The sequence below is a fragment of the Cercospora kikuchii genome (genome assembly GCF_019650295.1).
Source record: "Cercospora kikuchii DNA, contig_00006, whole genome shotgun sequence".
NCBI classification, from domain to species: Eukaryota; Fungi; Ascomycota; class Dothideomycetes; order Mycosphaerellales; family Mycosphaerellaceae; genus Cercospora; species Cercospora kikuchii.
Genome location: NW_025408587.1, coordinates 1012647 through 1028696, shown reverse-complemented (window position 1 = coordinate 1028696; position 16050 = coordinate 1012647). Strand labels below are relative to the sequence as shown.

Here is a 16050-nt window from a genome sequence, read left to right as displayed (position 1 = left end):
TGCTGCCTGCAGTCGAGATCGCGTTGTCCGGTGGCCAACCCCGGTCTCTCGAATGCGATCGTAGTCCGACCAGTTGCAAACGATCATAAGATATCATTGTGTTTGTGTCCGGCGATTTGATTGGAGGCAGTCGATCATGGAGCGCGTCGATGGCGTGACCAACCATGGTTGTCCAGCTCAAGGGAAGGAGGCCTGCGATGAAAATGGCAAACCGAAAGGACGGAGTGTCTTTATGCGGTCCCATCTGCTCTTTGAGTAACAGCGATGCAGCCAATGATGCTCCCTGATCAACGTCAGACTGCAATATTGTCCAGGCTGCAAGACACGGATCGTGCAACTTGCCTCGGAGAATCCTAGGATGCCATCATAGGGGCCATGCTCTTCTATGAACGTGTCTAGCCTCCGTAGAGCCTCCGCGACCGCACTAGGAGTCATACTGTCGAGATATGACAAGTAAGGCCCGGAAGAGACCTCGGTCATCATTCTTGGCGGGTCGACATGGTGCCGTCCGTCCATCCAATCATACACATAATGGGATGGCAAGATACTTGTAAGATTGGACGCCTGGTCTCGACACATGCTACCGTTCATGGCAGTTCCATGAAGGCAAAGGATCCGCATGTTGGAGACGTTGTACCGGAGATCGAAGAAGAAACAGCCGTGACGCACAAGAGCACTACAGTCTCCCACTGTTGCTGCCCGACGCTCGTTCTCTCATATGCACCCCACGGCATTTCGACTCTGAGCGTACCCACATACGTCATGCGCTATTGGAATGCAGTGTTCACGTCCTGTTAGATGTACCCCACGTCGCTAGACTGCGCCAAAACTTGTCCGCCGAATGCAAGAGCATAAAGAACCAAAAAGTCCATTTGATGCCCCACGCCTGAGGTCGAGGCAGACCATACGCATCTGCAGAGCTATCATACACGGTCGCTCTTCTCAGATCACGAACGTATCTTCCCTCAAAGGAGCCACCGCCAGCACGATGCATGACGCAGGTGTTGTCCTGTTGTACGACGGTTAGCACGATCACGTTGAAACACGCGGCTAGAAGGGCTTGCCCATATCACGAGATCTCCTTTCGATTCCCACTCCACCGTGAGAACATGCTCCTCTCGTGAAGCATGTCGCAGCAACTCTTGGATGATTGGCCGGCTGTTCTCTTCGCTCATGCCTTCTATGTGATGGACATGGCTCGCAATATAGAGATTCATCCGTCCACTAGGCTCATGCTGTTGAACGAGCCGGTGGTAGCGGTGTGGGAAATCCCGGATTCTCAGCCAGCGGAACAGAGCGATGTCAGGCGCACCGACCCTGCGGCTATGCATGATCGAGTGACAAACGACAAAATCCTTTATGTGGTCTTTGAACTCATCGTGCAACTCGTCATACGCCGTGCGTGTATCTGCGAATTGCGTGCTTCCACCATGGCCGGGCGGTGGTAGTTGGTCAGCGCGTAAAATGGAATAGCCGGCTCGGCGGGGATTGTACGAGCAGTCGACGTGGAACAGATTGTTGCCTCGCGACACTTTTGCCATGGTGCTCTCTACTGGCATTACTCGGCCGTTGGGCCCGACATTGCTGACGTCCACCAGGATCTTGCTGTTTGCCAGTCGACCCGCACGTCTCGTTACCGCCACGGCCGACAGGTCTGGATCACCAAAACGCAGCGCGAATCGCTCGTGCCCGTCATCATCGAGTCCAGTGCGACGGAATACCAGGACACCGTACTTTGCCATGCCATCGCGGATCGCCGTCACTGTCCGCTCACATAGCGGCTGTTGGAAGTCGACGCCGCTGCACTCGGCGCCAAAGGTCTTGTGAAGCGGTGTGAATGTCAGGGATCCCATTTGCGCTAACTAAGGGTCTGTCTGGAATTGGATGAAACGAGAAAGGTATCGAGTCGGAAAGCAAAATGCCTCAGCGGGGAAGAACAGCGATCAAAAAGCAGGAAACGACATTGAGATGGAAATTTCTTTCAGGAAGTGGGGAAGACCTTTGGACGACGATGCGAGCCAAAGTTGCCGACACTCGCAGGAGTCGTTCAACCGGAAGAGTTATTTTCTGGTCTGGTGGTAGCGCTAGGTTGCAGCATGCAACGTGTCGATCATCTAGGCCAAATCAGGCCGTCGCAGGATTGAATTCTGCTAACGCATTACTAGTCGAGCTCCCGGGCTGCGACATCTCTTTGCGGACTAGTCATAACTTATGCTATAAGCATAGGAGACAGAGTGTCGAGAGCTTGGCTCACGTCGTAGAACTAATAGTATGTGCACCGCAATTTAGAGCTCTGCTCGTATACAGTGTTCCTGTCTCAACATTGTTTAACGACAGTCATGTCTGGAGCGAACGTTGCAATCATTGGCGTAGCCTGTCGGTTTCCAGGCAAGGCGACCACTCCCAGCGGCTATTTGGACATGCTTATGGAAGGTGGCGATGCATGGACCAAAGTTCCCGGCTCTCGATACAATGCGGACGCATTTCATCACCCATTTCAAGGTCGCAGAGGCAGCATAGTACGTTGCGACTGATACAGTGCTGGACATGTCTGACATGCTCGTACAGATCTGCAACGGGGGCTACTTCCTCAAGGACGACATTGCCAAGTGGGATGCTCCGTTTTTTGGCCTTTCAGCGGCCGAAGCGCGAGCAGTTGACCCTCAGCAGCGTTTGCTGCTCGAGCTCGCATATGAGAGCCTCGAGAACGCGGGTATATCTATAGAATCCATCGCTGACACAAATATGGGCTGCTACATGGGGACAGTTGCGTCGAACTACAAGGGCGTCATCGGTCGAGACCCTCTTGATACTCCTCGATACACCATTGTCGGGTGTGCGTCCTCAATGCTGGCCAATCGCATCAGCTGGTTTCTGTACGTCTCTTCTCTTGTTCGAGTATTCAGTCATGGTGTTGATGCCAAATGCTTTCAGCAACATTCGAGGCCCTTCGGTCACACTCGATACAGCTTGCTCCAGCTCTGCCGCAGCTTTGCATCTTGCATGCGAAGGCATCAAGTCCAGTTCCAGCACGACTCGTTGTGCACTGGTTGGGGCTTCGAACCTGGCTTTTGATCCGGACGATCTAAGTGCATTCAGTGCTCTGGGGTTTCTCAGTCCCGAAAGCCACTGCTTCGCTTTTGACGCGCGTGCGAACGGCTATGCACGAGGCGAGGGTGTCTCTGTCTTGGTGCTCAAGCACCTGGACGATGCTATTCGAGACGGTGATCCCATTCGAGCTGTGATCAAAGCCACTGGCATGAACTCAGATGGCAGGGTAGGTCGTCTTAGATCAAATTCTCTCCCGGTGTTCTAACAAAGGAGCCAGACAGCGGGTATTGCCCTCCCAAGTTCTCATGCTCAACAGCGTTTGATTAGTAGCACGTACGCACTTGCTGCATTGGACCCGAATGATACGCAATACGTGGAGATGCATGGAACAGGCACTAAAGCTGGCGATCCGGCTGAGATGCAAGCTGTCTTGGGCGCTCTGGCGGGACAGCGGCCCTCGACACTCTATTGTGGCTCAGTAAAGACACAAATCGGTCATTTGGAAGCCGCGGCGGGAGTCGCTGGTATTGTCAAATGTATCCTGGCCATGGAGGTAGGTGTGATTCCTCCGAATCGCAACTTCGAAACGCCCAACCCAACTCTGGCACCTGAGATCGCACAGGGCCGAGTTGCCATCCCAACAACTCCCTTACCATGGCCCAGCTCCAGTGCAGTGAGGCGTTGTTCCGTGAATAGTTTCGGTTTTGGCGGAACGAACGTTCACATCGTACTCGAAGCTGCAACGGACTCGCGTGGCATCGTGGAGACACCGCATCTGGAGTCTAAAGGGTTACCGTACGTTTTTGTGCTGTCTTCGCCGGTGCAAGGCGGTGTAGCGCGCCAGTGCAAGGCTCATCATGACTACGTTGAAAGGCTCGGTACGTCCAATCACCGCGAGTCTTTCTTGCCTGATCTGATGTATACACTCAACCAACGACGATCCATCTTCCGATGGCGACATGCTGTCTTGGCTCGGAACATTAACGAGCTGTTGACTGGCTGGGCTGAGAGCCGCATTGTCCCTACGAAAGCATTGAAAGCCCGAGTCGCGCTCCTGTTCACAGGACAAGGAGCACAGTGGCCGGGAATGGGTCGTGAGCTAATGCTCCATCCCATCTTCGCACAGTCCATCCGTGCATCGGCAACATGTCTACGAGAGCTAGGGGCTAAATGGGATGCAGAGGTCGAGCTCTTAGCACCGAAGTTGGGGTCACGGATACATGCGGCCGAGTTTTCGCAACCTCTGTGTGCCGTGCTGCAAATGGCTCTGGTCGACTTGTTCCTGTACTGGGGATTATCACCCGTTGCGGTCGTCGGACATTCATCCGGCGAGATTGCCGCAGCGTATGCAGCTGGTGCTTTGGGTCGACGTGACTGCCTCACAGTTGCGCTTCACCGGGGCATCATCTCTCAGGCGGCTCAAGAGCAAAGTCCGGGTCGCTCGATGATGGCCGTGGGATTGTCCAGTGGTCACATACAACGATACCTGGACGACAAAATTACGTTGGCTTGTATTAACAGTCCTGAGAGCGTGACGGTTGCCGGGCATAAGGGTTGCTTGGACACACTGAGGGCCTTATTGCAGAGCGAAAGCATCTTTTGCCGAATGCTGCGCGTGGAAATTGCGTATCACAGTCCACAGCTGTTCCCCTTTCGTGACGAGTATCACGGCCGCATTGCATGCATTACACCGAACACCGACAGCAACGACCATGCCGCTGTCCCCTTCTACTCAACGGTGTACGGTCGTCGGATTCCACACTCGCAGCTCAACGCAGACTATTGGGTCGCAAATCTGTGCTCGACCGTCGACCTGGTGTCTGCGCTAAACATTCTTATGGACAGCAGCGTAGAATCTGTACCCGACATCATGGTAGAGATTGGTCCACACGGCGGGTTGGCCGCCCCCTTCAACGAGTTCCGCCGCACCCGTGATGAATGTGATGATACGTTCTACTGCAGTGCACTATCCCGTCAAGTGGACGCAAACACTACAGCCATGGGCGCCGCGGCTTCTCTTTGGGCACGTGGTGTCTCCATTGACTTGAAGAAGGTATGTTCGACGTTCGTTACACGTCTACGCAGCCCTTGCAATGCTGACCTCTCCAGCTCAACGAAAGACCGAATTCAGCTCCTGACGAAGCGGTTCTCACCGATTTGCCCTCTTATCAGTGGAACCATTCAACGGCTTATTGGCATGAGACGCGAATGTCGCGAAACCGCCGCTTTCCCACGTTCGCACGACACGACCTATTTGGATCACGATCGGAAGCTTTTAATCCCCAGGAACCCGTATGGGTTAATCGTTTACGCGTGCCAGAGTTGCCGTGGCTGAGCGATCACCAGATCCAGGGTCAGATTTTGTTTCCCTTCACCGGCGTGATTTGTTCAGCGATCGAAGCCATGCGCCAGCTCGAGGAGGAATGGGGCACGGTTGCAACCGTATCGAGCTATGAACTGCGGGACATCACCATGTTGGAATCCCTCGTCATTCCGAAGGGGGACAATGGAGTCGAGACGTCCTTGCATTTCACAAAGAGGAAAGCGCAAGCAAAGACGCTGCGCGAACCCTGGTACGACTTCTCCTTGTATTCCGTCACGAATGACATCTTTGTGGAACATGGCTGTGGCAGTATACGGGTTACTCGCAAAGATGTGATCACCGAAGTTGACGGCGGCACAGAGGCTGGGGAAGAAGTCATGGCATATCGAAGGCTGTATCGGCAAAACCACGCTGGCTGCACAGAAACAGTATCTGGTAAGACTCATTACGAGTACTGTGACAGTATTGACGTTTGCTATGGTAAGGACAGAACCTACAAATGCAACGAATGCTCGTCTAACGTAGAACAGGCCCGACCTTTCAAGGAGTCAACGAAGTGCATCACAATATGTCTACGGCTTGTTTTGAGGTCAAGGGCCTCGACTTCCCTTCCGCTATGCCCAAGGGGGTTCAGAGCTCTTATCTGATCCATCCGGCGATGCTCGATGCACTCATGCAGCCGATTTTTGTCGCCGTCAGAAATGCATCTGCGATTCCGAAGCAGACCTGGGTTCCCCTTAGCATCGATTCCTTGGACTTTTCGAGCGGCTTTCCGCAGGGTATCGATACTCGTGTCCATGGAACATGCACGAGCTCGTTCGATGGCCAGAACAGCTTGACATGTGATCTCATGGCCGGTGACGGTGCGTTCAACAACCTGCCCTACGTTATCCTCAAGGGCCTTCAGTGTCGTGGCATCGAGTTGCCCATCACGTCATCTGACGGACTTGGTGCGAAGATTGCTGATAGCTATTCCCGTATCATGTGGAAGCCAGATTTTGAACTGCTGGGCCCGTGTGAGCTCAAACAGTTCTTGTTGGCACTCAACCATGGACAGTCGGCCGTCGACATGGAGCCATTTCTGAGGGATGCTGGTCACATTCTCGGAAAGATGTGCGAGATCGCCGCCACAAAGTTTTCAGGTTTTCCCACGAACGGTCTTCCCATGCATTTGCAAAAATACTTGCAGTGGATGCGCACCCGCTATCCTCAGACGCTTGACCATCTCGATGCTGGGATCAACACAACACATAACGCCGGGAGTGCTTCAGATCAATTGAGCAACATCTCAGAACTCGTTCAAGAGTTTTCCGCCAAGTATCCCTCCGACGGACCCCTTATGCACCATGTGCTTAATTCCTTAGACGACGTTTTACGGCAAAAGACTACCCCCATCGAAGCCATGACGGCTAGCAAACACTTCACCAGATTTTACAGGGAGGCATATGGAATGACTCGCATTGAAACAGCTTTTCAGCGACTGTTTGATCTGATCGCCCACAAGAAGCCGGACTTGCACGTCCTCGAGGTTGGCGCCGGCACAGCATCGACAACATTGCCAATACTGCAGACCCTGAGCCAGGCGGACGATGTTTCCCCTCGATTAGCCAAGTGGACGTTTACTGATTTCTCTGCAGGATGGTTCGACAGCGCCAGACGAGTGCTGAGCGACTGGCAGTCTTATATCGACTACAAGGTGCTTGATATCGAAAATGATCCCGTGGGGCAAGGATTCGAGAGCGAATCGTACGATGTCGTGGTGGCTGTTAACGTGATCCATGCAACTAAGGATATTCGGCAATCGCTTCGCCATTGCCACCGCATGTTGAAGCCCGGAGGCCATCTAGTACTGGGTGAGATCACGGGCGCACACGATCTCGGCACCTTCGTGTTTGGGATCCTCCCTGGGTGGTGGCTTGCCGAGGATGGCCGACACAATGGGCCCTTGTTGCTACCGAAAGAATGGGCCGAGCAGCTCGAAGAGACGGGGTTCACCAGGGCCAGGGCCATGGTGCATGATGGCGATCAAGAGAATATGCATCGAATGTCCATGATCGTGAGTCAAAAGACGAATTTGGAAACAGATACAATCTCGAAGGACATCTTGATCATTACTCCTACAGAGAATTCGAACAGCATCAAGCATCTCGCCTCGAATCTGGAGCAATGCATTGCAAAATCTGGCGTGACCGCGATCACCAAAGCTTTGGACCATGTCAGCCCTGCTTACCTCGAGGAGAAAACTTGCATCTCGCTCCTAGAAATGGAGACGCCTCTTCTGGACAACATGGATGCCACTCAATTTCTGAAGCTGCAGACAATATTTGCACATGCCAAGGAGCTGCTCTGGCTGGCCAAGTCAGAAGATGCCGATGGACATAATCACCCCAGCTTCCGCATCATCTCCGGGCTCATGAGGTGCCTGAAGATGGAGGACGCCACACGGAGGTTCATGGAGGTGCACATCGAAGACCCATCAGCTCAAAGTGCCGCCGCTCTGAGCCAAATGATCTTGTCCCGGCTTGCAAGCTGTTGGACAAAGGGCAATGGTGTTGAAGAAATAGAAACTTCACAGCGTCAGGGTACTCTCTGTATCCCGCGCTATCTTCCAGACACTAATCTGATATCAAGCTTGGCCAGGGCCACTGGCAGGGAGGTGAAAGCCGTGCCTAAGAAACTTTCCAACGTCAGAAAACCTTTGCGCTTGGTACTCGGAAAACCAGGACTTCTGGAGACTCTTCACTTCGTGGATTTGGAAGTACCAAAGACTTTGGGGGACGAACAAGTCGAGATCAAGGTCACCGCGTGTGGGCTGAACTTCCTGTAAGTCATTCATTGCTTGGTAATACGTAATGAGCGGGCAGCTAAGTCTTCCAAGCGACGTCTTAATCGCCATAGGTGAGATTCACCGGGCCGCTTTTGGTCATGAGGCTGTCGGGATCGTGTGTCGCACAGGAGCCAAGGTTGAACATGTGGCCACTGGCGATCGAGTCGTGTGGATGAGCCAAGGGTCGATGCAGACCGAAGTTCGAGTGAGCGCATCGTCTGTCCACCGTGCTCCGGCGCATTTGACAGACGAAGAACTCGCCTCGATCCCTGTTGCATATTGTACGGCGTATCGATGCCTTGTGGAAGTGGCACATTTGCAGAGGGGGGAGAGTGTCCTCATCCACGCAGCGGCTGGGGGTGCGTCGAGTCTCCTCATCTTTAGAAGGTCAACGGCTGATTTTGTTCTACAGGTCTAGGCCAAGCTCTAATCCAGGTGGCCAAGTCACTCGGTGCGAACATATTCTGCACGGTGAGCACCCATACGAAGAAGGAAGCGGTTGTGGCAATGGGTGTGGCTGCCGAACAAGTCTTCAGTTCACGCGACTTGACTTTTGAGAAGGGAATCATGCGTACCACGAACGGAAAGGGTGTCGACATCGTGGTGAACTCGCTTGCAGGAGAGGCTTTGCGACGGTCCTGGTTTTGTCTATCGTCATACGGACGCTTTATCGAAGTCGGCAAAAGAGACATCCTGGGCAACAGCAAACTCGACATGAGTCCTTTCCTTCGAAATGCTACCTTTGCAGCAGTGAACCTCGAACCCATGATGGATCAACCGGAAGATATCCGCAGACTCATGGATCGAGTATTCTCTTTGTTGAAGCAGGATACGATTGGCCTCATTCGGCCAATTACCGTTTATGACTTCGCCAATGCGGAGAGAGCGTTTCGGGATATGCAGCGAGGGACCCATCTAGGAAAACTTGTACTGCGTTTCACGACTGAGTCAGTAGCACCTGTCAAGCTGCAGACACCCTTCACTTGGACTCTGGATTCAGAAGCAACATATCTGCTGGTCGGTGGTCTTGGAGGGCTGGGCCGAGCACAAGCAGAATATATGGTTCAACATGGAGCACGTCATCTTGCCTTCATTTCCCGCTCAGGCAAAGCTGGGAAAGAAGCTAGTGACCTCATCAACCGCTTGGTCGCCGCCGGGGTTAGCGCGAAGACATATGCGTGCGATGTTGCTGAAAAAGATGAGCTTACTGCGGTACTGGAAGATATCGCCTCGACAATGCCACCCATTCGTGGCGTGATCCAGGGCGCCATGGTGCTCCAGGATACCGTGTTTCACAAAATGGCGTTTGAGCAATGGGTCAAGGCTACGAGGCCTAAAATACAAGGTATGCATGGAACTTTTTCCACTGTCAACGCAGACTAATTGATTTTCTACAGGTAGCTGGAACCTGCACGAGCTCCTTCCCAAGGATCTTGACTTTTTTGTAATGCTATCGTCGCTGGCCGGCATCATAGGTGCGATATTGCAGGCGAACTATGCGGCAGGAAACACATATCAAGACCAGCTTGCATATTACCGTCGATCAAAAGGTCTGCCGGCAGTGAGCCTCAATCTCGGAGCCATCGAAGGAATAGGTTTCGTGGCAGAAAACAAGAGTATTGCGGTGGGAGCGTCTCGGATGGTAAGCTCACTTGCGGAAAGAACTCACTGCTAGGCTAACAGGAAGATAGCCCCCGATGCCCAAGGAGCAGTTCTTCCACATGCTCGGCTGCGCCATGGCGGGAATGTCTGACAGTGACGAGCCGACGAGTGAACAAATCCTTAGCGGTACTGGAAGCGGCGGCCGACTGCAAGAGATGCAGAAAGAGTCTCCGCATGCCGATTTGCCTTTCCTCCGGATGCTGGCGCCTTTCGCTTTCTTGAAGCGCTTTGGCACAGATCGTCTGCAAAAGCAAGAAACCGACACTGGAGCTGGACTGGAAGACAGCTGCGCTTTGCTGGCGTCATGCGACACTCTCGACGAGGCAAGTGTTGTAGTGCAGAAACTGCTTGTGGGCAAAATCGCGAGCATCATTTCGCTATTGGAGACGGACATCGACACGGCTTTGCCCATCAGCTCGTATGGTGTCGATAGCCTGATCGCCGTGGAGTTACGCAACTGGATATCTTCACAACTTCACAGTGACATTAGCATATTTGAGCTGACTAGCACTGTCGCCATTCACGAACTGAGCAGGAAGATAGCAGAGCGCTTGCCAAGGTTCTCAGCGTCCAGTGCATAGGGGCAGTAGGTCCAGCTATATTGAACCACACGCGGAGGCGATCTACTGTGGTGGCTAGAGAGTTGTGGAGAGCTCTACGAGGGCAGAGATGAGAGCGCTGGTGCACATTGGGAGAGACATCCAGCATTCTATTTCTTCGCGCGGAAGACTTTAACACTATGAACCGTAGCGAACCCTTCCATATATCACGCCCTCCCGTATTCAACGGGAATGATAGAAGACAGTTGTGCCTCTGGTGCCGAAGAATGGGAGCCAAAGAAGGGCATCTTGGATACTTAGCTAGAGATAGCAAGACCGCCACTATCGCATAATGCACGCCACGGCTCATTGTGGCATGCGAAGGGAGCCGCCCAGAGCCACTACCTTCCATTCTCGAGTGAGACCATCGAACGGATACTGGAATTATCGGCAGATCTGCCGTTACAGCACTCGGCCAAGAGAGGTTCGAAGCCTCAGTTCTGATAGTAAAGTGACATAAGCAACAACCCGTGTCAAGCCAGCCAGTCGTGCGCGTACGGCTGACCTTCTCTTATCACTTTTCTCTGATATCGAAGGACTCGAAGTCGGACTCCTCAGAAAGAATGTACGCCGCTTGAAAAGTGATTATTCGGAACGCCACTATGCGGCTGTGGTGCCAGTGTGACGTCAGTTGTGAAGCTAGTGACAATGTGCGTCAATATTGCCGCAGTACGCTGAGGTTGCAGACATCGATCATTGCAGAGCTGAACAAAAGGTCATGCAGTGCGAAGCAGAAAATAACATGGGAAATTTCGAATGTGCTTGGCTGGAACTCAAATTTGGCGTGATGGATGCCTGAGGCACTCAGCCTTGTGCGCGTTCAGCCTTGTTCACATTGCCATGCTTGTGTGGCCTTTCGAATTCTTTGCCTGCTCTTGACAAGCCGTGTGAGACGCGCCCATAAGTGTTTGCAGGCATGAAACACGATTTGAGGTAAGAGTTTCTACTGACACAACGCGGTCACGGATAACGTGACCTCGCTAGAACTACGGGCCGAAGTTGGTTGTTCAACGACACGCCTTAGCTCTGAGGCAGAGTCCGCATCACTCTGCTCATCTAGAACAGAATACATGACATTTTTCAGCAATTCTCCCAGTCTACGCTGTAACACCACCGCATAGAAGCAGTACCGACTAGCTGATCGAACAAAGCCGAGTATACGGGCTGTGATTGTAGTCGAAGGCCTGGAGCGCTGTTGCATCGCGCCTACGTTTCACTCCCAGGACGATGGCGTGTTGCAAAGCTCCCGCGAACACGCATGGGAAGGACAAGCTGGACGTGCGTATGCCTTCACCTCATCTCCACAAGTCTTGTCGGACGGCCTCATAGTCTCCATGCAGGGTATGCCGCAAGGCTGAGAGGAGCCTTTTGAAAGACTTCCATCCACTGCCCACTCCCGCTCGATTCCTGCTCCAACTTGTCGGCGACCTATCGATCGCCATGCCACTCACCCAGGTTGCCAAGGCGTTGCCTCAAATCTTCCGCCCACTCGGCTTGTTCGTCTTCTGGACCATTCTCGTAGTCGTCTACGCTCAGGATTCTTCACAGAACGAGACTCAAGCGTTGCAATGTGTCACCGACGCCGACACATTTGTCGGAAACTCCCAGGCTCGCTTCAAAATGACGCATTGGATGGATCGTGGTATCTGTATACGAGCCGAAGGGCGGAGCCCTATTTGCTATCAAACTTTGCTGGCTGCTCTGAGTAACTTGAACGAGCTACGTAGAGCAGAGTACAGCGGCTCAGCAGGCGTACTTGCGCTACTTCCCACTATTGGCGCGCTTCTCGGCGCACCCACGAACGAGGTCTGGACGCTCCTTACGATTCTTCCGTTCGGAGGAATACTTGCAATGGCACTCTCATTCGGCGGTGCTATTATGCCAGTACGGATCGAAGATTACGAGCACGCTATGAAGAAGCGTAACATCGCAATCGGAAGTATCGTCAGCTTCCGCATGATTACCGGCGACTCTGACATCTCGATCCAACAAAAACTGGATCAGCTTGAGGAGAAGGTCAGCACGCGTATTGCTTGTGCGAAGCGTATGCGACCCAGCAACGGATTTCTGTCTTTGGGCCTTCTGGGGATGATACTGCTGTTCATAGGCTCGCAAGCAGCGGTGACTGTTCTGGAGCAATGTGGCATCATTCCTTGGTGGTGTACGAGCCGTTGGTGGATGCATCTATGGTATTTCATGGGTGAGCAACCACATCTATCCAGTATGAAGGTTCTGTCAGCTGATCGCGAGCACCTAGTCACCGTCACCGCGATAACGGAGAACTTTGTACAGCTCCCCTTTATCGAACAGCACAAGCTTTACGTGTCCAGGGTTCCGTACAACATCTCACTTAGCGGGGGAGAGTCAATATTCACGAACAATCTCCAGCAGCGCCGCGGCTCGGAAGATCTTGAGCTTGCACTCAAAAGGACTGTAACTGAACATGAGAATGTTGGATTGGCCTTGACACAACTGCACACTATGCCTGCGGCCAAAGTGACGTTCCACGATTCAATGGAGCACACTATACCTCGGAACTCTGTACTCGTTATGGTCTCTGTCACTGGAAATGCTAAGTCTTCTGGATCTTTCTGGCGTCTCATCAGCAAGTCTGTCAGTATTGCAGTTTTTATTACTGGTACGGCTTTATTCGCTTCCGTTACATTAGTGTCATTACCCATGGCGGTTATGGCTCTCACGCTTGTACTCAGCGCGGGTGTTTTTGGCCGCGCTATCGCGGGCTGGATGGTCCGAACAGTGGCGGAGCAAGAACCAATTATTCATGTCATCGTAAACAATACTGAGGACGCCAACAAAGCCATTCGCAGCATTTTGAAGCTCAAGCTGGACACCGAACCAGTGACGGCAGACGTGCAGGTAGAGATACACGGCCATGTATTTGTCAACGGGAGGCGAGTTGCCAAAAGATCGAGATGGTACGTTGCCGTCCTTGGCGTTTTGGCAAAGCCTTACGACCTTGGCCGCGTCCGCGAACCGTTCGGACACGGCAGCGTTGGCAGCAATTCTACAGGACTTCTACCTGGAGAGGTTAGCACCGCCGGACACAACTCGCCTGCGGCCAACTGAACGGTGCAAAGAAATGCAACATTGCAGTGACGCTGTGATGGGCGGTACTAGACAGTCTATCATCTCTCCCTTCTTGCTATGTTCATCGCAAAAAAACTTTTCTTTCAATGGGTACTGGATGTTCAACCTTTTCGGCCTTATTTGTCGGTACATTGACAGCCCAAAGTGCAGTGTCGTCAATTTCGGATGCCTGTAGACCATGGGTAACCAATTGAAGAAGTGGTTTGCAGTCAATAAGCTACGAGAGGTAGTGTTGGCTGAGCGTCTCAATTATGGAGTGTGCTATAAGCAGTAGCCAAGGCGGGACGATCTGCACACCACAGGCTGCTCTCGAGTCTACAACTACTATGACCACTCACTCCGCTTACGCCGCGGAGATTCTCTCGTTCAATACTACGAGGAAGAGATAATGACAGAAGACGGAAAGTCTTGCATTGCGTCACGGTGAAAATTCCCCATATTTCGCATTAGGTCCACTTCTTGCTTTCTTTGTAGGCCTTTCCCAACCTTCTCAGCTCTTCTAAACGCCGGACCTTTGGAGCTCCAACTTGTTCTGCGACATCTTCCTTCTTCATGGGTATTGCAGCTTCCGAATCGTACTCGGTATCATACCCAGGGAATCGAGACAGCGCTGAACCCATGGGACCCAACAGTTCGAGCTCATAAGAGATGGGAGTAACACTAAGCTTCGGTAGCGGAGCCAAAGTTTCCAAATATCCGAGATTCGTCGTTCCTTCGGGCGTTTCGGGCGGCAAAGCATGAGAGCCCTCTTGATCGGCTGGTGGGCTGAAGCGAGATGTCTTGAAGTACTTCAAGATTGCCATGGCAGTACCAGTCAAGCTCGGGGTTACGAGCCAGCCATGTTGGGCTCCGACTTCGCCTTGCACTCGCTTGAGGATGATGCTCTGGATCGCCGAGGCAGCTGCATAGCCGGTCGTGTAGTCGTTGATTACCATACCTGGTGGCCACTGAGGCCGGCCGTCGCCCACACCCTGTCCTATGAGGGCCATCATTCTGCTGGACGAAGAACCTTGCATGTCGAACCCAGGCTTGGCTTTCCACGATCCACTGGTTCCGTAGCATGTTACTCGGCATATGATCAGGCTAGCATTGATATGGTGCAGATCTGAGTTGCTGAAGCCGAACTTTGCGGTAGCATCAGGTCTGTAGCTGTCGATCCAGACATGGGCATCTTTTACCAGCGCTTGTAGTCTTGCACGATGGGCTTCCTTGTGTAGATTGAGGCGAGCTGTTGATAACCCGAGGCTTGCGTAAGAATACACAAACAGATGTTCGAATCCATGCGCGAACATGATTTGCAGAACCGAGGCTCCGTGTTCAGCCAGCGTGCGACCTGCGGAAGGGCCTGCGATTGCGTGCGTGAGGCACAGGACTCGGAGCCCCGAGAGGGGTCGAGCCGTGTGCGGTGGAAGTGCAAGCGGGATGGACGCATTCTCTGCAAGGACAGAAGGCACCTTCTCAACTGGTGCCCACGGCTTCTTGCCAAGTTCTACTCCCTGTGCATGGAGTTTCCAGGTCTCTTCGGTTTGACAGATAGCCATGGGCAATCCAGCCGCGGCAGCCGCTTCTACCAAATCTGGTGAGGTTAGAAAAGAAGTTTTACTTCCCCTGGAAGGTAGCATGATTATTCAAGGCTTACGAGCAGCATTCCAGGATTTGACGGCTTCTGCGACGTCGCTCTGCGCAACGGAGCAGCCCAAAAAGGCGGTCCACTGATAGACAAGGTCTACGTACACGGCACTAAGCACAGCATACTTGTGGTCTTTGGTCTCGTAGATGTTCTTCAAGAAAGAATTCCCGAACACAACGTCCAGCGGAATCTCCTGGCCGTTGAGGGACGGTGTCATCCCGATGTCTGGGTCGATGTAATTATGGCCTCTCCTGAGGTCAATTTCCACTCGTTGGGCTCCCCCGCCGCGCCCCTGGAAGATAGCAGCTGCGACAATGGCATTGGCGCAAGCGGGGATTGCGCCAACGAGAGATAAATTGAGCTTCTCCGAGTTTGTCTCTTCAGGAGGTGGAATAGGGTGGGGAAAATCGACACCAAAATGCTGATCCTGGCTTGGGAGTTTGATGCCGAAGTCGTCAAGGACATCCTGAAGAGTCTGTTCGACGATCTGCCGGAAGGTTGAGACTTCGGTCGGCATGTTGATTCTGGCGATACTGAGGTCAAATTTGGCGAGCAAATATGCATAATCTGAGGCACTTCCGCCTTGATGCGCGTGGGGCAGAGAAAGACCTTATGAAGCAAATGGAGTTATGTCTCAGCAGCAGCCATGGCCCATGTCGGTGTCAGGAGGTGATGAGTCTCCAAAGCACACAGGTAGATATGCTGACGAACGATCAAGGTTCCGGTGGTATATTCTGTTGTATTAACGTCAACTTCCTCACTGGACTTGCCGTTGCTTCCAGGACCGACACCTCCTCCACGGCCAGTCTGTCGATTACAAAATCACGGACACCCGACAGTGGTCTTGAGG

At 52.8% G+C, this 16050-nt stretch overlaps 3 protein-coding genes across 4 annotated transcripts; 2 read left to right on the top strand and 1 right to left on the bottom strand.

Moving 5' to 3' along the window:
- Positions 1 to 2339: 2339 nt before the first annotated feature.
- Positions 2340 to 10444, top strand: CKM354_000932400 (uncharacterized protein; the record flags this gene model as incomplete). 2 transcript variants are annotated; one of them, XM_044804738.1, is made up of 11 exons in its annotated part: positions 2340 to 2519; positions 2569 to 2876; positions 2935 to 3277; positions 3329 to 5104; positions 5161 to 5624; positions 5685 to 5854; positions 5905 to 8197; positions 8253 to 8560; positions 8614 to 9546; positions 9599 to 9843; positions 9893 to 10444. In XM_044804738.1, the coding sequence occupies 11 exons, from the start codon at positions 2340 to 2342 to the stop codon at positions 10442 to 10444; spliced, it is 7572 nt and encodes a 2523-aa protein (XP_044660673.1). The 2 variants fall into 2 exon arrangements, with proteins under 2 accessions (XP_044660673.1, XP_044660674.1); XM_044804739.1 differs by having other exon boundaries at positions 5161 to 5854.
- A 1458-nt stretch (positions 10445 to 11902) lies between these two features.
- CKM354_000932300 (uncharacterized protein) lies at positions 11903 to 13549 on the top strand (the record flags this gene model as incomplete). Its single annotated transcript, XM_044804737.1, has 2 exons — positions 11903 to 12662; positions 12720 to 13549. 2 exons carry the CDS (start codon positions 11903 to 11905, stop codon positions 13547 to 13549), a joined length of 1590 nt encoding a protein of 529 aa, XP_044660672.1.
- A 467-nt stretch (positions 13550 to 14016) lies between these two features.
- Positions 14017 to 15717, bottom strand: CKM354_000932200 (uncharacterized protein; the record flags this gene model as incomplete). The annotated part of the gene is made up of 2 exons (XM_044804736.1): positions 14017 to 15146; positions 15210 to 15717. The coding sequence occupies 2 exons, from the start codon at positions 15715 to 15717 to the stop codon at positions 14017 to 14019; spliced, it is 1638 nt and encodes a 545-aa protein (XP_044660671.1).
- Between the last annotated feature and the right edge of the window lie 333 nt (positions 15718 to 16050).